Source organism: Xenia sp. Carnegie-2017, unplaced genomic scaffold (assembly GCF_021976095.1).
Source record: "Xenia sp. Carnegie-2017 unplaced genomic scaffold, XeniaSp_v1 HiC_scaffold_20, whole genome shotgun sequence".
In the NCBI taxonomy this organism is placed as follows: domain Eukaryota; kingdom Metazoa; phylum Cnidaria; class Anthozoa; order Malacalcyonacea; family Xeniidae; genus Xenia; species Xenia sp. Carnegie-2017.
The window spans coordinates 15,710,049-15,730,536 of record NW_025813483.1 but is presented as its reverse complement, the minus strand read 5'-3'; the positions used below and the strand labels follow the sequence as shown (position 1 = coordinate 15,730,536).

The following is a 20,488-nucleotide window of genomic DNA, read 5'->3' as shown; positions in this document are numbered from 1 at the left end:
TTCCTTCACGACCATCCACACCTATAAAACAAACTCATTAAACATACAGTACATATTTCATTTTTTAATGTTACAGATCGTTGTATGTGATGATTGTTACAGGTCTTTAAATGTCGTGTAAGATGCACGTTACGATTTACCAACCAAACAATGCAGCTTTTTCGTTCTCATGAATCTCTAAAGCCGGTTGCAAGTGGTTAGGTATTCTTGCGCGAATGGAGGGATGCCAAAGGCTGTTCAACACTCTGAAAGAAGATACAATTAAAAATTTAATAAAATTACTCCTCCGTTGAAAAACCACATTCATGTTATAAACCTAATTAAGTGGAAAATGTTAGACAGTAAAGGAAGGATAAAGGATATCGCAGGATTTCGTGGTTCGTCCTCAAGTCTTGCTTTAAATCCCCCTTTAACTTGTTCCTGTAGTGACAAAGAACATCTTTAATCCAAAGGTTCCAGTAATATCTTTGAGCATCGAAGGATATCAAGTGTTACCTTTGAATCTTTGGGGATTTCGACTCGTTTTAAAATCACGTGGATAAACCGTTGACACATTTGTAGCTAAAAAATGTTCCAGTGAAGAACAGTTAGAAAATATCAAACAAAAGATGTCATTTACATCAATTATAAAATTCATATCTTCAAATGTTGGAGTTGAATTAACAAAATAATATTGGCAGAAAATAATCACATGATCATAAATATTTATGCATAATTGAGAATATTTTAAATATATTTTTATATACAAACTTTTAGTATATAATAAATAGTGATACATTGAAGTGTACCTTGTTTCTCCGTTCTTTAGCTCTTGATTCATCTAATGAAGTGAAAACAATTTCATGATAAACTATTGACATCATTTGAAATAATTCATGTTGCTTATAATACAGAAAGTCAGTGGATAGATGTATCAGCGACTAAAAATACGGGTGAAGTAAAGCTGTGGACAAGAGAAAGCAAAGACCATCAATGTAAACGTGGACGAAACTAGGAGTAAAAAAAAGCAAGAACCTAGAAAATTGAACGCCATGAAATGAGCGAAATGGAAGTTGTAAAAGCTAAAATGATTGTTGGCAAAGTGGAGGTAAATATGGTCACTCTCTTTTTGGGGATGAACCTGCTTCAACATTTGAAAGAAATGGAGTATAGCAAAAGCAATTTTTCGTAATACCTGCGTTTGAAATATCAAGACCAACATACTTTAAAATGCCTCTGGACTCAATAACGCGCTACATTTGATAAAAGAAATTCATCTTACTTTGACCAATGTTTCTTTATGCAATAAATAAAAGCGAAATTATTTTTACTGTTCAATTTCGGCACTTGTCCATTGCTCTTTCACAGGATTCATGATTTGTTTTAGATATGCTGATTGCTTTTCATAATGTGAGAAGCCATTGCTATATGAGAAAGTTCGACCTCAAAATATTTGCTCCTCAAACAAGAAAATGGACGGATATTATTATGTAAGCTACCTTATTGCAACTAAACCTTCCATCATAAAAGATTTTTCCATAGTCATGTCGTTATAGCCGATAAATGTTAATTCAACTTGCTTTGTGAGGTCATCAATGATGTTCTGTTTTAAAGAATTACCATAGTCAAAATAGTTTTATTGTGGAAGCTAATCTGAAAATGAGAAGTTCGTTATTCTCCAAACAAAGGGGTAGATCAAATTATACGTGTTGAAAAGCCTGTAAAACAAATAAAAACAAAATTTTTATTACAATCATTAATTTGTTGTGAGTGAGACAAAGTCTTATCCATATTGATCCGGCCGAGCGTCGATATTCTGAACTTTTCAACGACTGACAATCCTGGAAAATATTCATACTATTGTAAAAATTTCGAATGATAAGAAGTGCGAAGTAAAATAATTTGTACCTCTCCATCACTGGGCTTGTAAACTACAGCTGTAAATAGCTGAAATAAATTGTCCTTTTTAACTTTAAATATTTCAATCATAAAAAATCCATTTCGTTAACCTATACCTTGTAAACAAGCTTTAAAAGAAGTTCGCTGTGAATCTCAAGGAATGGTATAAAAGATTCCAGCATTTGCAGTACGATATTTTGAATTAATAGAGCCTACAGAACAAATGTATGGATGTCGAATTTTTTCGTTAACAAAAATGAGTAAACTACTCAAGAAAACCTCGGTGTTGTAACGAAGTAACGATTCGATGCATTTCTTTGCTAAATCGCCAAATGAGATAAATGTATCGCCCATTTTTAAACGACATTCATTAAATTCCTAAAAAAACATCAATGTCTGTGGTGATTAAGAATTACCGTGTACTTAGTAGGATATTTTTAACCACTTACGTGCGGTACAATTTATCGTAATTCTAACGAAGAGTGTTATACCTTTACAAATGAGATGCCATTTTTGAATAATCGATTGACAACTGAACTTGTAAAGCTTGCCAAACTATCCCATTCACAATACTCAACGCTATTCTCGGACACTGTGAGAAAGACTTAAATCTCACACGACATTCATGAGCTTTTAAGCTCAACCTTTAAGGGCAAAATCTAATCAATTTTAACATGCCAACCTTGTGTCGTAATAGGAGTTGAAGTTAAGTTAACAAGCCAGCTGGCTGTATGAAGAAAAGCGTCAGATGGATATAACGACGTAATATCTTGAATTATATCTTTTGTACTCTTTCTCAAATCTTTGTAATGATAAAATATGTTAAAGTGGAAGTCTGGTTTAAGGTAACTGAGAGAAAAGATCAAAAAACGAAACGTACTTGTCCAAGCTGTGTATTTCTCAGCGAAGGAGCCAAAATCTACATCTGGGTATAACAAATTGCTTGAATTTAATGCTGGATGTAGCCCCTATTTTAGAAAAAAATGTATGTTCAACTGCCACGACAGAAGTATTGTAACTTTCCGACACAAATGTTGTTTTTTTGTTACCCTCGATATTTTCGTTTTGGATATTTCTAAAATTTGTGGTATATACGAACAAAATGTAGCGTTCTTGCAAATGGTCTTGTTTGTCAAAAATGCCAAATACGTTTTGCTGATTAAATCTGACATAATCTAAAGAGGTTTACATAAGGACTATTCATTAGCCCTATTATTAAGATCGAAGAAATCAAATAAACACCACTCTCCATCTGGTAGCTACACTCAAGTTCTTACCATGTTTTTGTGTTTGTATAAAAATATCAGTGCTTGTAGATACACGTCAAAATGAACGGGTTCGTCTATGTCAGCATGATTAGGAGAACCCTAAAATAAATAAAAATAGGTTCGCGTTTCGTACATTTTGTCATTAGAACATGTATATTACATATGAACACAAATGGCAACATGGCTGCGGCTAGGGACGTCACATGACATACCCAAATATTGGCTAGTTGTAATTGGCCAAGTGATGACAATATATTGCAAACTCTCTTAAGAAAAATATGATTTTCTTCATTCAGATCATCATTGTGAGATTTGATTATATCTCTGAAATGAATTAGCACAATAAACATTGGACAATTGAACGAACTTTCTACAAACGGTTTAAGTTTAGTACTTTTAAGCAGATGGAAAATTACGATGATAAAATGTGTATCAATGATCATAAGTTAAACTAAAACTTACGTTATAGATGAAAATATCAAAGATAAAGCATCCATACTAAACAATATCAACAATGGAACTCTCTCTGTAGTTGGTCCCTGATAACATAAACAAACAGACATATTTATAGAAAATACACATAAATTTATACTCCAAGCAGTTCTAAGATCCTTCTCACCTTTCGCATAACTACACCTTCAAAACATTCTGCTGCTTTCAGGCGAAGTTCGTTGTAACGTAAGAGTAAGCAGAGTGTTTGGAGTAAAAGAGCATTTTCCTGGACTATATAGATTATATTCACCCAATCCACATATCCACAGAGCGTGTTTAAACTCGTTTCAGCGAGAAGTTTATTTTCAAGAATCTTTGTAATTAAATGAGATATTATGAAACGCGAATGTACATTTATGAACACAAGATGAATACTTTCAAACACAAGATGTATACTTTTGGACACAAGATGTACACTTATGAACACAAGATGAATACTTTCAAACACAAGATGTATACTTTTGGACACAAGATGTACATTTATGAACACAAGATGAATACTTTCAAACACAAGATGTATACTTTTGGACACAAGATGTACACTTATGAACACAAGATGAATACTTTTAAACACAAGATATATACTTTTGGACACAAGATGTACACTTATGAACACAAGATGAATACTTTTAAACACAAGATATATACTTATCACAGGTAAAAGACTAGATTTAAAAGAACATAAACTGTTCACAAATATGACTATTCTTTGATTAATGTGCGTTTTCACAATACAGCGTTGAAGTGTATCCTGTACACATTTTGAAGATACCTGTCTGTTCAGCTCATCGTCATTCTGCATTTTCTAAATAAGTATATTTAAAAAGTTGTATAATGGTATGTTTTGCAGCGTCATGAAGTTTACTTTGAACTCACCAGTGATTTCAGTGTTTCCGCGGTATTTCGAAGAGTTTTTACGAAAAACTTAAAAAGATCTTCAATGATGACGTTCATTGCCGACATCATATCTTTCCGTCGTTCAGACGGTAAATCTCCGTCTGCATTCGTAACATCTTCGGCCAGAAATAACAACGTACGTAAAACGGTGAACAACTGTGAGGGCTGCAAATAAGTCCGAGTCGTATTTCATCCATTTAAATGAAAAATTGTCATCATAATATTTACTACCCCCTGTTGAGCTATATCCCCAAGTTGGTTTATAACATCAGGCCAGTTTTGTGGCCATTCCCTTTTCATTATTTCCACTGCATATTTCGCTATCGCATCTTTCAAATAAGTTGGTTCATCGAGTAAGGAAACTGGATTCTATCAACAACATAACGTACATTATCAATAATGTATTAGGCTATTTTAAGAACAAGAAAATTCTACCGTTTTAATATGTTTCAAAGCCAATGACTTTAAATCATTTTTCTCTTTGTGTGTCATGTTATTCCAGTTGACCCTTGCAAAGGAAATTTGGTAAAATCATAAAAAGCGATAATGATATTCTACTGTGTTTTAAAATGTTTATTTCTTACATGAAGTTTTTTATTAATACCTAATGCCATGGTGTATGAGCTGCAATCCAAAATGTTTCACCACAAAGTTGTTGCGACTTTTGTATAAGTAGTGACCACATTGAAGCAAGTTTGTTTTGCTTTCTTTAAATTCCTCGCAGAACTTGAAAAACATACCGGTAAATGTTAATAATCCTTTATATGAAATGCTACTAGGACATGTAGAGTCAATAAAGACATGAAATGTATGAATAGAAACAAAATTATTTTACTAAACAGCCAATGGCAAAGAATTGCATTGTTAAAGTAACAAAAAGTAATTACTACGAAACCTTCGTTGCTTGAAGTCTTTTATCGTGCGAAGAACTTGGGTTTAATATGATTTCAACTGATTCTGCTAATTTTTGAGATATATAATGAAGCTGTCCATCTTCTCTCATTTCGTTAAACAACGACATTGTGGCAATATGCTATTGTTATTTAAAATTTCTTGATATGCAAGACTTGATAAGGAAAACCACCATATTGGAAATTTTGCAATACTTCATTCCGTTCAAACAAAGTGTTTCATAGAATTGCCTAGCAACATTACGAAGCCACGACTATGACCGCGCGAATTTCGAAGCCTGAAAACGACAACACAACAACTGAAGCTCAATCATCCACAATTCCACAATCATCTCATATCATCCCCGTGGGAAGGATTTTAATTCAAATTTATTCCAAAAGTTTAATTATGGTTGTGTTTCAAAAGAGTCTTTACACCTACTGTCACGTTTAACGCTTAAAGTTTTCGTCACAGTTTGTGGTTTACATAGAATGTTCTACCTTGAAAAAAAGATTCGTGAATCAAAACATTTCAGACATTTCTGAAGAAATTTAATCTCCTTATTTCTGTCAGCATGTCTGATTTTTTCCAAGTTAACACAGATGCTCAACAAGACTATATTCTTGTCAGAACTCTTGGTAGAGGAGCATTTGGCGAAGCAAATCTTTACAGGAAAATTGAGGTAAACAACGGCAATGATTCCCCAATGAATTAACGAAAATTTAAAATGATTTTTAGCATTATGAGGGGAAAGCTTGAGCAGAGAAAAAAATGCCCTTGCCAAATGTTTATGAATTTTTTAAATAATTAATTGATTTAAAACAAAATAAGACGCAGCTGTTATAAGCTTACTTGGCGTTTTTTGTTTTTGATTGATGAAGTCCTTCTTTGAACCCTTTCATGATAGACATTTATCATAAATCCTGTTGTGCTGACATTCTTGTTAAATCTACGGAATAAAATGTCCCTCCAAGTTAACATAAGCCTACACAGTCTACTTCAGGCTAGCTGTCTCGTTACACAACATTTACAACATTTATGAATCATGTAGTCAAGTGTTTTCCATGGGATTTTTGTAGGATAACAGTCTTGTTGTTTGGATTTTTGTAGGATAACAGTCTTGTTATGTGGATTTTGTAGGATAACAGTCTTGTTGTGTGGATTTTTGTAGGATAACAGTCTTGTTGTGTGGATTTCTGTAGGATAACAATCTTATTGTGTTGATTTTTGTAGGATAACAGTCTTGTTGTGTGGATTTTTGTAGGATAACAGTCTTGTTGTGTGGATTTTTGTAGGATAACAGTCTTGTTGTGTGGAAAGAAATTGATCTGTCAAAGGCTAACGAAAAAGAAAGGCAAAATGCAATGAAAGAAATTGAAATCTTGTCATTGCTTAATCATGCCAACATTGTTGCCTACTTTAATCATTTTATGGATGAAAGTTTGCTTCTCATTGAGATGGAATATTGTAATGGTAAATCACTATTTGACTGAAATAAATTTTTTTTAATTTCATTTATTATGTGTTAAAACATTGACTGAGTTTTTTTCCAAGGTGGAAGTCTTCATCAGAAGATTCGTCAGGCTACATCATTATTTGAAGAAAGCGTAAGAAATGCTTAATGAAGCCTGTTTATTTGTATTTCTTCCTCCAGTTGATATGATTATGCTACTGGCAAAGTGTGTTTTATGATATTAATTTATTATGTCAATTTTTTTTATCATCTATAGGATATCATTCAGGACTTTTATCAACTTATCAGTGCTGTTGCACATTTACATGAAAATGATATACTGCATAGGTAATTATTAATGATTTTTAATCTTTGAACTTTTGGTAAGCGATGACATACTGCTATCTCAAAAACTTCATGTCTTTTGAATGGTTTATTAATTTGTTCAAACTGAATACGTAGTTACTTGTATGCAGGAATGGAGTCAGATTTATTTTGTAGGGCTAGTACTATGCTGTGAATTTGACTTTGTTGGCTAGGTACTTTTAACGAGTGCTGCTCTAAGATGACACATTTTTTTTCATGTACTTAAAAACCATGTTTTAGAAATATTTTTCAAAGTGTGCACCAGTAAACACAAATCAGAATTATTTTATCTTAATTCTTTTGTACACTATATTTATATTTTCTTTTGAAATTGACACCCCTCTTTTTACCACTTCAAACCAAGGCTAGGAGGCATCTCCTTGGCTAGTAGGTTCATCATTGCATTACTGATAAGCATTAGAGTTGCAAAGCATTGAAGTAGAGGCAAACATCATGAGAAAAGATGTTTCCATATTATTCTTTCATAGCTTTTCCATGTTGGGTTAGGTAGACATCATTAATGCATGGCGTAAGTGAGAAGAAACTATTTTATTTCTATAATTTTAGAGATATAAAGACCCTGAACATATTCTTGACAAAATCTGGTTTGCTCAAACTAGGAGATTTTGGCATATCCAAAGTCCTTCAGGATCCAAACGAGATGGCTGAAACAGTAAGATATTATGAGTTTTGACTATGAACTTACACAAGCTACTGTACTTTAGTCCTTTACTTAGGTAGTTGGTACTCCATATTATATGTCTCCAGAATTGTGTAAAGGAGAAAGGTACGACAGAGGTACTATGTTATATCACATAAATTTATGTTACTTTAAAGTTGTTTTTCAAATAGTTGTTTGCTTTTATGTTAAAAATACTTGAGTTAATTTTGAAAGAATTTTAACATTGTTTGATGGACGATTATCTTAATTACATATGACACGTCATTATCATATACACGGAAAGAGCATCGTTGATTTTGGAAAATGTAAAGTTTTATCGTAAAGCGTTAGAAAATGTGGCAATGCAATAAGGCTTTATTTTTGTCCTTTATCTTTAGTAGCGATTTATATAAACCAAATAATTCCGCTTGGTAATTGAGTAAACTTGTAATTTTTGTGCATATTACTGTTACAGTAGGGTTTTTTTTTACTTCTTGTGGAACAATTTTAATGTCACAAAAGAATAAGTATTATAACTTAATTTTAATATAACTTTATTCTTAATATAACTTTAATTCATATTCTTATTGAAGATATGATTCGAAAAGTGATATATGGGCTGTTGGCTGCGTCCTCTACGAACTACTGACTTTAAAGAAAGTTTTTGATGCAACGGTAAAAATAAACGATGTTACATCATTTTATGTTTAAATATACCGTCATTTATTTATTAAAGTTTAATATTATCCTTATTACGCGTCTTGTAACGTGACTACAGCTTTTACAAATATCCTAGAATGTATGTATTCAAAACGAGACAAATGTGTTGTATTTAAAATCGATTACCAGCGGACAATTTTATGTAGTATAATATGAAGCATACACCGAATAGAAAACTCTTGTTTAACTCAATATTTGAGAAAGAAACAAGAAATTTTTATTTGAAAAGTAATATTTCGAATTTGTTACAAATTCATCATCAGACTATGAGTCACGATATAAGCAATAGCATTATTTCAATATAACCTTTGCATAATGCTGCGAATAATATTCTCTACCTATGAATCCTTTGTATGAATTTCAACCCCACTTTCTACATCGTAGCACACAAAAAAAAACAGAACAATTTTGTGTTTATTTTTGTTCATGTTAGAACCAACTGAAATTAATCTGGGACATTGTGAAAGGAAAATATGAAGATATCAGTGATGTTTATTCTTCTGACATACGAAATCTTTTAAACAGTCTCTTATGTCAGGTAGACTTCATAATAGAGAGTTGTTTATGATAGTAGTTTCAAAAACACAATTATGAAAGTAGTTTTCTTGATTTATAATTTAGAATCCAAATGAACGACCATCCGCTGACGAAGTACTTCAAAATCATTTGCTTTGCTCTATTGAAGTGTTAGTATAGTTCGTACCGTAAAATCAGAAGATTGGAAAATTTGTTTCAACCGTCATTCTTTGAGGCTGAGGCTAATTTGAGAAAATGTTCTCGTAGAGAGATGTTGAAAAAGATACGGAAGTTAAATACCACAGCTAGACTAACAAGGTTCATTATTTATTCGTTCAAAGAAAAATATTTTAAAGAAAAGACTTTATACCACGAACTTATCGCCTATCTATTCTTAGATTGACGTCAGGTGGTGTTGAGCTTGTTCAACCTGTGGTCTCTTCAAGAATTAGTGAGGTAAATAATTAAAGGAAGTAAATGAATGACCGAGGCATATGGATGGATGAGTAGGGTATATGGAGGATAAGGTATATGGAGGAGTCGGGTATATGGAGGAGTAAGGTATATGGAGGAGTAAGGTGTATGGAGGAGTAAGGTATATGGAGGAGTAAGGTATGTGGAAGAGTAAGGTATATGGAGGAGTAGGGTATATGGAGGAGTAAGGTACATGGAGGAGTAGGGTATATGAAGGAGTAAGGTATATATATATGAATGAGTAATGAGTATGGATAAGTATTGTAGATAGTCGAATGAAATATGTACTTTATGAATTGTGTGTATAAGTGAGTGTATTGTTGAGTAAATGTATTGAATAGATGAACATGTGAGAATTATAATTAGTAAAATTATAACGCTGTTAGTAACTTTTAACCCAAGAATTATTTTTAAAATGTTGAAGATACAATACGTGGGACTGAAGGAAATAAAACATTGAAAAACATGCTGTTGTTGTTCACGATTAAAATTCTAAAACTTGAAACGTTAAGGTTTATTGTTGGGGTGGAGGTAAACAAACACCTCAAAAAATTGATGTTTTTCAAGGAGGAAACGCAGTTTTGCAGGTAGATGTTTTATCACATGGATTTTTTTACTGCTTTCACTTTTTTCTCTCAAACTTCATACCATGTTTAGTCAATTTTTTTTGTTCGACTTTTTATTTCATTGAACTTACCAGATGTGATTTTTTGTCATAAAGGTTGCAGCCGGGCGATCTCATTTCGCTGTCATCAATGTTGAAAAAGAAATGTACACATGGGCGGTAAATAAGAACAATTACTCGCTATGCTACGCAAATCACTTTTTCAAATGAAGAACTTTAAAACTTTAATTACGTTTTTTATTTTTAGGCTTCTCAAACAATGAATGAAATGGTTGGACAGCTTGGTCATGGCTCTTCAGCATCCTGTCGCACTCCTAAGATTGTTGATAAACTTCACGGAATAGCCATTACGCAAATTGCTTGTGGCGAAGACTTCACTGCTTGTGTTTCAAGTAGGTATCGAGTTTTGTTGTTGAAGGGGGGGGGTGTTAAATGAAAGGGCCTTATATCCTGACCTTCTTTCAGGTGAAGGTCACCTGTTCATGTTTGGTTCTGACTACTATGGTTGCCTTGGTTGCGATAAAAAGTTTGGTGACAAAATCTCCCAACCTACGCTTGTGGAATACTTCAAGGGAGATTTTGTAAAACAAGTGTCCTGTGGTGATTGTCACGTGGTTGCATTGACTGGTACAGTTTTATTTTGCCATCATGAAGTTTTTCAAATATCTATTCTCATCATAATTTTGCGTTTGAATATAGAATCTGGAGTTTATTCGTGGGGATGTGGGGAACAAGGTTGTCAGTGGAATTTTTATAGTATTTTATTTCAAAAGTAAACATTGAAGATCAAGTTTTGTTTTCTTTGCTTGTAAATAAAGGACGCCTTGGCTTAGGAAATGAAGAAGATTTTTCAACGCCACAAAAGGTTTGTTGTTTTTTACTGGATGCCATTTATTTTCTAGGTATAGCATGCTTTCTATTTATACACAGGCAGTGAAAAAGAACTGAGAACTGCACATACACCAACAAAAATAGTTTATTGGAATTACACTTCGGCAAAATGCGAAAACATTATATATAAGTTACACAACAAAAAATAACAGTATATTTAATAACTAGTGTATACTCCTCTTTGTTTAGTAACAAATTTACATCGTTTATTCATGCTGTCTATTAAGTTCATGAAGCTTTGGCGATGGATGATAATCATGAATACATTGCAAGACAAAGCATTACAGTATTATCAGCATAACTAGACTAAGTCTGGGCAGTTTTTTTTTAATGTCTGTGTAACATATGAGCTTAAAAATTCGCCATAGATCTAACAAACATCTAATACAGACAATCTTTCTAGTCCAAAACGCCGCTCGCTGATTGCTTGCAGTGCATGTAATGACTCTCGAATGTTCTTAAATCCTGCTGACTTCCCAACTATCTCACAATGTACTAGGTTAATCCTCCGACTGATAAAATCAAAAGTGTATGTTGTAGCAACGATGGCACTTTCTTGCTGACATCATCCGGCCGAGTTATTGCCTTTGGCAACAACGAAAACAATAATCTCGCTCTTGATACACCACAAAACTTAAAGAAACGGAATACGAATGTGAGTTTGGTGGATTTCCTCTATTAAAATATTTCGTCTGTTTTCATAAAATGCATTTTGTTTTTATTGTTTTTTTTCATTTCTTCCATGTGTTTATATGTTTATGTTTAGAACGCTGGAACTGTTTATTCTGTGAACATCCCAATTGTTGTGCGATCTCTATCAAGGTATGAATGCATTCTGAATGATGATAAATAATTTTTCTGCATAATCTCTTCATTCGTATCAATGATTTACATCCGTGCTTGTAGATATTGTATTGGTATAATTGCTGCAGGGAAGACTCACTCAGCGTTTGTAGATGGTTTGTGACTTTACTTCTTTAACAACAAGTAATCATTCACATGTTCAAAAGGACGTCAGCGGCTCATTTTTTCTTTAGTTTACGGTCAACTTGTTACGGTTGGTGATAATACATATGGACAGTTGGGAATTGGCAACAAGAAGCGACACGAAGGTCCTTGTCGTGTTCTCGGAAATTTAGCTGGTGATAGAGTTTTATATGTTTCGTGTGGTGATGGTTATACAATTGCCTCTACTGCAAGTGAGTGAGCTCAAGCATTGTCACGTGATTATTGATCACGTGATCTTTACGTTATCTATATTTGGCAGAGAACCAAGTGTTTTCGTGGGGCCGCGGTGATAACGGATCGTTAGGCATACCAGTTGATAAATTTACCAAAAAAACTAAAGATGGGGTCCCACTGACGTCTTTACCCAAGCCGATATTTAGCTCATTGTACGCTGTCACAAGTCTAGCATCTCGTTATTGGCATACAATTATTGTTGCAGGTTAGTATATGGTGAACACCACAAAACGTCAGTAACGAGATAATGTTTTAACATCAATGAAACATTTTTATGCGTCGTGCTCATAATTTTTTTGAATTTTTCTTCTATCGCAGACCGTATTTTGGGAAGTCGTGCTATCAAAACACAAAGTGCCACAAACTCACCTCGATCTAGTAGGTTCCTCAATCAACGTTGACGTATGATGTTCGTACTGCACAGGTGTCTGGAGACAAATCTACCAGCTCCTCTTAGTTTTCTTGCCATAGAGATAAGCAAACATTGAACTGACCTATGAAAATTTATCTATTGTAAATATTTCATGTGTGTGTTTTGATCAGACAGTTTTAGACATTAAATTAGTTAGATGGTTAGTTGTTTATTATGATCGAGACTGAGAGACAAGGTCATTGTTCAAACACCATCAACTAAGTTTAAATATTTAGTTGAAATAGTTTTTTTTTTAACATTTGCTACAAATGTAGAAATGCTATTTCCAAATCGTCTTTTCTTAGTTTCTATTGAATCAAACAAAACAAATGATGTGGGTGATTCGTTTTCTTCACCGAGTTTTAAAACGCCATCTTCCAGCAGCGACGATTTTTTCACCAGAACTCGGGATTCTGGTGCCAGAAATATTTTAACAGATGACGAAGTAGAGACACCAAGATCTCTTCAAGATGTGTGTTAATGAATGATTAGATAGTGAAATTTTTTCCTTCATACAATAATAAAAGCGAACTGTCGCCTTCTAGGAGTTTGTAGATGCTGTTTCAGCAGAAAATGATGAACTACAAATTGGAAGACATCTAACTATTACCGATTCAAGCAGTAATGTTCCAGAATGGCTGAGAAAGGTGAATACATTTACAAGTAATGTTAGGATAGATGTCATGGAAAATGAGGAATGAATACAGCGCGATTTTTTTTGGAACTACCAGTGGCTGATTGTTAATTACGGGGCTTTTAGGCTAAGACAAAGTTGTGGATTCAGTCTCTTAACGACGTTTGTATTCTTCACGCTCATTTGTTTTTGCATTTCCCGGGTTGTGTTTGTAACCTATAGGGTAAATAATGGGGAAGAAAATGTAAAGTTAAAACTGGGGAAATTCACTCCTTTGCGAGTTCTGAGCATTGTGCATTGAAAAAGTAGATAGTACAGTATTCAACAGCATAAATGGTCTAATTGAAGAACATTTATCGACTCCGGAATGGCAAAAAGTAAAAACTTTTTATGTCTAGATACCACGGGCCTTTCGAAAGCCTGTGCCTGTAGCCTTCAGACTTCGTCACTGAGAATTACCAAACTGCCATTCTTGTCCTTAGGAGTTATTGGATGCTGATCAATTTATTCAGAAAAATCATCGCTCCAGGCAGAATGAAAGTGTTGATGGAAAGATGTAATAAATTGCATTTTTTGAAACACGAAATACTGAAGTCTATTTTAAGCACCATTTTTTTTTCGAAGTATGCCATCCCCTGACGAAGTGAAAGTCTCGTGTAAATCGGTAGGAATACAGACAGAAGAAAGGGAGTATGAATATGATAACGGTATAAAAATGTTTCTTTTGAAGACCTGTTAATAAGCTAAGCTAAATGATCGTGAATGAATTATTGTTTTGATTACTAGTTAAATTTTCTTTTTATCCAGAAAATTTAACCAGGAAAGAATTATTGGAATACATTGCTCATTATAAACATGAAAATAATATGGTATGTATAGCACGATGTTGGATGTGACAACGTAAACATTGAACTTTGCTAATCGCTATCGCATGATATCTTATCCAATTGGCTATGTATGTGATAACTAAATCTGATCACTAATCCTATTTAGATTATCTTTGTTTTTGTCTCAAACATCACTAATGCGTTTCTGTTCATTTAGCTTGTGCGAAGGAATGCGGAACAAAAGGATATAATAGGGTTACTGCAAGCAAAATTGAATGAAATTTCAACAATGAAAAACTAACTTAGCTCTAATGTATGATGATAGAGTTTTTTGTCTGAATATTTGATTTAATTAGTGCGTGAATTGATGTTTGAAAGCCTTTGTGATCTAGGTAAAAAATATTTGTACTTTGTCATTGTAAATGATAGGCCATCTTGAATGGAATGCAGCTCTTAATATATTTGGTGAACTAACTGAACTTTGCTCCATCTCAACGACAAACAGATATTTTGCGTGGATTTTAAAAGTAGTTGAATTTGAAGAAATACTAGAAATTTCATATTATATGTTTAAAAATTATGATAGAATTGTTCACGAAGTGTTTTGAAATATTTTTTAATACGTAGACATTTTTGGACGCGGCTCCCAGGTCATGACCTTATTCAGATGACTGAATTACAATAAGTCACTGACTCCTTTTCCTCCAATCAGTTGTCAGAATTTTCTCCCAGGGCTCCTCTAAGTTGTCTTTTGAGGTCTGGGTACTAGCGAATATTTACGTTTACACATACGGCGAAAGTTTTGCTATCGTGATCTTGTCTTATTTCTTTTATGAGTAAATGATAAGGTATGCGATTTTTTTTCATTGTTCACTCGAATGGTTGTAATTTAATGTCCAAAAGAGTCAATAATAAAGCAATATATTGCTTTATTCAATATAAATATGGCATGCAATACTATATCACCGGTCTTTATCATTCTAGTTTATTGTTTATTACGATTATAGTGTCAAAGCCTTGTATGTAGTGCAAGCCAACATTTGTAGTTTCTTTGTGGTATTCAGGTTTCATTATATATTGCTTGCCTAAAAGAAACTAAAGAAAACGTGGCCTTTCAAGGGTATGACCTAAGCATAATACTACAGAACTTGACTGTTCCTGTGTGACAGCTGCAAGTGTCTTTCGTCGATTTTTAAAGTACCTAGTTTTTATGAAAGAATACTGAATGCTCCCTTAATTTAGTGTGAGCATCTTGAAACGCGTATTTTTGGATATTTTTATTTTATGGTGAGAGAACCCGAATATATCAGAAATTTATGATATAATTTTCATATTTTATGCACGCTTTGACGTACATATCGTTGACAGCCGACAAAGCTAAATGGATGAAAATAATGCTTGTGGCTTCATTTAAAAAATTAGTGTGCTTTATGGTTGTTTAAGTAGTATTAAAATGTAAGGCTTTAAAATTCCATTCAGCCGAGGTTTTGCTCGTAGATGCAAACATTAATATATTGTTGTATGTTGTGTATGTCATTTTACAAAATCATTTTGTCTGTTAGATTTCATAGTTCGTCTTACTATGTAAACAAAATACGTTTGTTTTGGAGGATGATTGATTTGTTTCTCTCTACAGTGTACACCTCGGCCTAGGACAGGCTAGAAAGGCGTCTTGCCTTGTCTATCACACAGATTTCAAAGTTAGTCATCGTCATCTCGTTCCGAATCACTGACACAAGAATGCTTAAGCTTTTGACGAAATTTAAGACGCAATCGTTAAACGAAGTGAGACCTTACGAAAGCAATGTTAGTATGTTGTTACTATTGCTGGAAAAGCATAACTAAGAAATGGCTCTTTTTATCCTCGCATTAGTATAGGTTTTGTACTTTTTTTTCGTATCTTTTTAATAGGGAGAAGTTGTGTCATCTAGTCATGGAGAGAAAAATGGTGACGATGGAACTCTGCAGAAGACGTGGCATTCTGGTAAGTCATGAACTTATTCGCATTTCTAAAAGATTATTTGTCATTTGGTAGGATATTGGCCGGTACCTGTGATAGAATAGCTTTGAGTATGTTTATAATGATTTTTTTGCTTTAACGTAGAAGAGACTGTCGAGACAGACATGAGCAACTACATGGGAAGCACACCTAAAGATTCGTGTATTTTTACTTCATTTCACACCTGCATTTCCAACGTTAACATCAGAACTTTAAATGTGTTCAACGAAGCTTTGAAAGAGGACGAGCTCGTGAAAAACGAGAACAAGGAGAATGGTGAACATTTGTATTTTCCCGGGACTTCAAATGGTCGAGATAGTGGTATGATATTGACGAACTCTGCGGAAAAACGAAAACGCTCTCACCTTTCAAACAATAGCATGTCTAACGATAGTTCATCAAGTGACGAGGAAGTAAAAGAACTGTTATCAAAACAACCAAAAAACGAATGTAGAAAAGGGATTGAAGAAGACTTAGTTGCAAACGTTTCTACTCCTTTACGAAATACTAAAATACGCCCTACAGAGAGCCACGCAAGAAAACGACATCGCTTTGCTAGTGGACAGGAAAGATTCTACAGTCGTCCGTCGTTAGATTTTGAGAAGATGCAGCAGGTATTTAAAATTATAAAACTGTGTTAGTTCATGTGCATGACAAATGACCATCTAACGTTTTTATTATACATATTTTATGGCGTATGTACTAAAAAACAAGGGATGAATTATTTTATACTTGAATGATACAATGAACTCGAACAGTACTCAAGATTTTATAATTTTCATTTGAGTTCAAGAATCACTTGTTGGGCCGTGTCTCTAAATATAGCAGAAAAGATAAATAGTTGGTCAGTTAAAGCTACAGGCTTTTGTGAAGAGGATTGTAGCTTGATGCGAAAGGATTAGTAATGATATTGCGTATAGAGCACTCAGCCTTTTGGGGGGGATATATCGCTTAGTATTTTGGAAGGGATGAAGGCGGTGTATATTGGTAATGCTCTCATACCTATACCGTTTAAATGGATGGATCTTCTGAAAAGCTACTGAAGTTTATTTGTCATTCGTGCGTAGGTGGTGTTGTATTTTTAAACTTGCTTAATCTTTTTTTCCTAGTAATTTGCGATGTATGCAAGGTTTTTTAACACCCACGTCTTTTATACAAAGCTCAAGAATGAAATCTACTATCACTTTATAACGCAAACCAATGTATTTTCATTGCTTTCAATGACTTCAAACTCCTATATACTCACTAATATTTGTATGATCAAAGCAGGTTTTTTCGATATCTTTGAATGACGTATAGAGAGTGCATCATTCCTTTTGTGGTATTTCGTCGCTTTATACTGCGTTGTGAGATATTCAAAAAATAGTTTTTTCCTATCACGCTGACGTAAAGAATTATATTTTCATTTGCTTAACATTTGTTGGATCTTGATTGTCTCGTTGCCATTGAAACATCAAATATTTAGGTTGTTGTGTTGTCAATGATCTGGTAGTTGTAAATGAATTTGTCCTTCGATATTCAAGCAATGCCATTGGACTTTGTGGTTTTGTATTTAATTATTATCCCTCTATAATCATCGTGTTGTAAACAATCTGTTCGTCTGAAACATTGTTAATGAATGTGTTTCGACAGTCTTCATGGAACAATGGGGCTCTTACTCGTTAATACTATGTAACCAAACTTCCAAATCCTTATATTAGAGGTTCATCAAAAACATCACACTACATAGTTGTGCATTGATCGATGTATGGATTGTAATTTGTTTTAGTTGAGTCTTTGTGTTGATAGCTGTGCTCATTAAAAATTGTTGATCTTGATAGGGCAGGTTAATGATAGCTATGTCAGTTTGATGCCACCGTGCTATTTTAATGGCCTAATTTTGTGCCATGATGACTTTTGACTTCTAAATATTTTCTCTTCTGTTGTCTGTTTTAGAAAGTTTATTACAAACGCAGCAGCGCAAATGGAGCCGGAAGACCACGTATTGTAAAAGTTCGAGTAAGGTTCACCTTCACACATCGTTACTGTCCTTAGGATAAAACTCACTTGGAAGTTTTGATCCTTTTTTATTGACTTGGATCTTTGCTTTGATTTATGATACTTTTCTCGTATTAAAATTGTTTGTTTGATTTCGATTTGCAATTAATATGTGCACACCAGCTGGGTTCGTCATTCGATCAACTCTTCATGCTGTTATTGCTTAATTTAGAACTTGATGATTTTGTTTTTTTGATGCTATGCCATTAACGTCGCAGGCTTCTTAGTTGACAGCAATAAATTTGACTGTCAAATTCTAAGAGGAGTCCATACTTGTTTGATTATTAAAATTGTGACGAAAATGAAGATCTACTGGAGGAACTTCTGTCTGAGATATTTTTGTCAAGTCTTCTCAGAAATGATGTAATTTAGCATTTTTAAAGTACAAAGTTTCTCGACAAAATATTTATAACGTTTCCATGTCGAAGTATTCATTTTGGAAACGTAAAGTTGATAGTTTGCTTGAGATTTAAGAAGGATTTAATATATTTTATTGACTTTTCTATAAATCTTTGATTGGCATCTATTGTTTTAGAGCTTTGCCGGACTCTCTCCAAATCTTGGTTCATCTGTGATGACATTTCAACCAATCCAAGGGATTCAGGCATTTAAATTACCCCCTGTGGAAGAGACAAGATCCATTGCTTTTTAACCAAAAACGCTTGGCTCAAAAGTAAGTTGAAGCTAGCCGATCTACTTCACGATGTCAAATGATATTATAGAATTTGAATGACAAAGTAACTCCCGGAATCTATAGATATTTTTTTATGAAATTAGGAAACCAATGCCTCAATACGGTAAACTTGCTTTGAGACCATGAAATATCTACATCATACCGAGGGATTCTCTTCATTATCCAGTTAGCTTAATTACTCATTTCATAGACAATGAAATAATTCTCTCGCTTTTTTCATGAAATTTTTTGAGTTTATAAGAAACTGAAAATTGACGATTTTGATAACTGGTAGAATGATATTACCCCCTAGCGAATGTTGTTATTCAGTTTTGATGCTTCTTAAGTAAACTTCTCTCGTCTAGCTAGATCCACTCCATGTGGTTTGATCGGGAACTTTTTTACTTTTCAGTGAAACTTAAACAGCTGTTGTATGTTTTTAGAATTCGATTGTGTTGGATGAAAAGAGCTATCATTTGCCTTGGGTACGAAATCCTAGAGATTTGTTTGTAGCAGACAGCACATTAAACAGTTATTAAGCGTATAACCGTTGACAGAAAGTTATTGAAAATGGCTTTATAATCTCGCTGATCTTGTTGTATAAATCAACTTTGTTAGATAGGCGAAATCAAGTATTGGATTGGCTTACGGTTCAGCGAGGATGATTTGGGGGATTATTATTGGGAAAAAATTCTACGGTGTCTTTCTCGAAAGCTAGAAATTAGGCTGAAGTGCAATGGTCTCAACATTTGATTGTAGTAGTTACGTCGTTGATAATTTTTATGCTAACAATAACTGAAAGAATTTTGATTTCTTGATGTTATTGTAATATTTGAGCACAAAGTTTGCATTGCACAAAATGTCAAAAATGAACTGAAATAAAGCATCACAAGTGAAAACTAAAAACTTTCAACCAATCTGACTTTATAGGAGCTTAGTGCATTTGTGAGAAAAAACTTTGCTGGCCTAAATTTCAACTTTCGAGTGAGAAATGGCGTGTAGATAAATATTGCTGGGGTTACATATATATATGCTAATATGTTATAACATAATGATTGATTTTTAATCATTATTTTCCTTAGCGCTTAAACTCATATTGAGGACATTGTTTTCATTATTGATCACATTATTGAAGGATCGTATGTATACAACTTGTAGAATTTGCACAAAATATTTATATAATAGAAACATTCTGTCTGCTGCATGTTTTGTATTTAACGTATATTATGTAAGACTCTGTAAGAGTGTTTTACAGCATTTGTATTAGTCGATAATGTTTGCTGCGTTTGCAGTGATCTTATAGAAACATATATATATTTATAAAGGTTTTTAAAAGATGTAGTTGTGGTAATATATTAGAAACGCAACAGTTGTAAGATTTGCAATAAAAATATAATTTGAAATATCGAACTTTTGCTGCGTCGTTCTATGGTCGCTCTCTTTTTTTCTTATGGTCGCTCTCTTTTTTCTTCTTTGGGTTGCTATCATTGAGTTCTTTGGGCTTCTAGAACTCAATGGTTGCTATGCCTCGT

General features: G+C 33.5%; 3 protein-coding genes and 1 long non-coding RNA gene across 8 annotated transcripts; 3 read left to right on the top strand and 1 right to left on the bottom strand.

Moving 5' to 3' along the window:
- Positions 1-503: 503 nt before the first annotated feature.
- On the bottom strand, positions 504-5,635 carry LOC124441442 (exportin-5-like). The gene is made up of 23 exons (XM_046991916.1): positions 5,431-5,635; positions 5,140-5,261; positions 4,971-5,043; positions 4,767-4,904; positions 4,515-4,700; positions 4,411-4,443; positions 3,766-3,951; positions 3,609-3,685; positions 3,359-3,470; positions 3,156-3,245; positions 2,928-3,053; positions 2,759-2,846; positions 2,561-2,680; positions 2,370-2,470; positions 2,158-2,256; positions 1,995-2,090; positions 1,888-1,926; positions 1,731-1,820; positions 1,479-1,582; positions 1,311-1,403; positions 1,175-1,232; positions 789-820; positions 504-561 (listed from the first exon to the last, which is right to left on the bottom strand). Exons 1-21 carry the CDS (start codon positions 5,554-5,556, stop codon positions 1,205-1,207), a joined length of 2,127 nt encoding a protein of 708 aa, XP_046847872.1. The 5' UTR covers positions 5,557-5,635; the 3' UTR covers positions 504-561; positions 789-820; positions 1,175-1,204.
- Positions 944-2,653, top strand: LOC124441455. Its single transcript, XR_006946970.1, has 3 exons — positions 944-1,087; positions 1,367-1,469; positions 2,576-2,653. It is a non-coding gene; the product is annotated as an uncharacterized LOC124441455 (long non-coding RNA).
- Positions 5,636-5,786: 151 nt separating the features above from the next.
- Positions 5,787-14,827, top strand: LOC124442283 (serine/threonine-protein kinase Nek9-like). Its single transcript, XM_046992781.1, has 29 exons — positions 5,787-6,108; positions 6,722-6,899; positions 6,981-7,033; positions 7,157-7,227; positions 7,813-7,918; positions 7,983-8,032; positions 8,500-8,581; positions 9,060-9,164; positions 9,248-9,312; positions 9,410-9,460; positions 9,541-9,598; positions 10,129-10,203; positions 10,338-10,400; positions 10,489-10,633; positions 10,707-10,868; positions 10,941-10,976; positions 11,060-11,106; positions 11,632-11,787; positions 11,899-11,954; positions 12,039-12,091; positions 12,170-12,331; positions 12,400-12,579; positions 12,693-12,752; positions 13,092-13,258; positions 13,332-13,433; positions 13,903-13,976; positions 14,045-14,127; positions 14,228-14,289; positions 14,465-14,827. The coding sequence occupies exons 1-29, from the start codon at positions 6,001-6,003 to the stop codon at positions 14,546-14,548; spliced, it is 2,694 nt and encodes an 897-aa protein (XP_046848737.1). The 5' UTR covers positions 5,787-6,000; the 3' UTR covers positions 14,549-14,827.
- A 187-nt stretch (positions 14,828-15,014) lies between these two features.
- Positions 15,015-20,366, top strand: LOC124442446. 5 transcript variants are annotated; one of them, XM_046992943.1, is made up of 7 exons: positions 15,015-15,095; positions 15,884-16,053; positions 16,159-16,231; positions 16,352-16,860; positions 18,182-18,244; positions 18,819-18,956; positions 19,400-20,366. In XM_046992943.1, exons 2-6 carry the CDS (start codon positions 15,988-15,990, stop codon positions 18,933-18,935), a joined length of 828 nt encoding a protein of 275 aa, XP_046848899.1. In that variant the 5' UTR covers positions 15,015-15,095; positions 15,884-15,987; the 3' UTR covers positions 18,936-18,956; positions 19,400-20,366. The 5 variants fall into 5 exon arrangements, with proteins under 5 accessions (XP_046848899.1, XP_046848903.1, XP_046848902.1 ...); XM_046992947.1 differs by having other exon boundaries at positions 18,819-18,960; XM_046992946.1 differs by lacking the exon at positions 15,015-15,095 and adding an exon at positions 15,349-15,367.
- Positions 20,367-20,488: the final 122 nt, after the last annotated feature.

Coding starts and splice junctions, on each gene's coding strand:
- LOC124441442 (XM_046991916.1), bottom strand. CDS start 5,556: ATGTCGTTGTTTAACGAAATGAGAGAAGATGGACAGCTTCATTATATA. Junction 3,952..4,410: donor ACGATGAGCTGAACAGACAG/GTATCTTCAAAA, acceptor TTAATTACAAAG/ATTCTTGAAAATAAACTTCT. Junction 1,233..1,310: donor ACAAGTGCCGAAATTGAACA/GTAAAAATAATT, acceptor TATCAAATGTAG/CGCGTTATTGAGTCCAGAGG.
- LOC124442283 (XM_046992781.1), top strand. CDS start 6,001: ATGTCTGATTTTTTCCAAGTTAACACAGATGCTCAACAAGACTATATT. Junction 8,033..8,499: donor GAATTGTGTAAAGGAGAAAG/GTACGACAGAGG, acceptor TTCTTATTGAAG/ATATGATTCGAAAAGTGATA. Junction 10,204..10,337: donor GAGGAAACGCAGTTTTGCAG/GTAGATGTTTTA, acceptor TTTGTCATAAAG/GTTGCAGCCGGGCGATCTCA.
- LOC124442446 (XM_046992943.1), top strand. CDS start 15,988: ATGCTTAAGCTTTTGACGAAATTTAAGACGCAATCGTTAAACGAAGTG. Junction 16,054..16,158: donor TGAGACCTTACGAAAGCAAT/GTTAGTATGTTG, acceptor TCTTTTTAATAG/GGAGAAGTTGTGTCATCTAG. Junction 18,245..18,818: donor CACGTATTGTAAAAGTTCGA/GTAAGGTTCACC, acceptor CTATTGTTTTAG/AGCTTTGCCGGACTCTCTCC.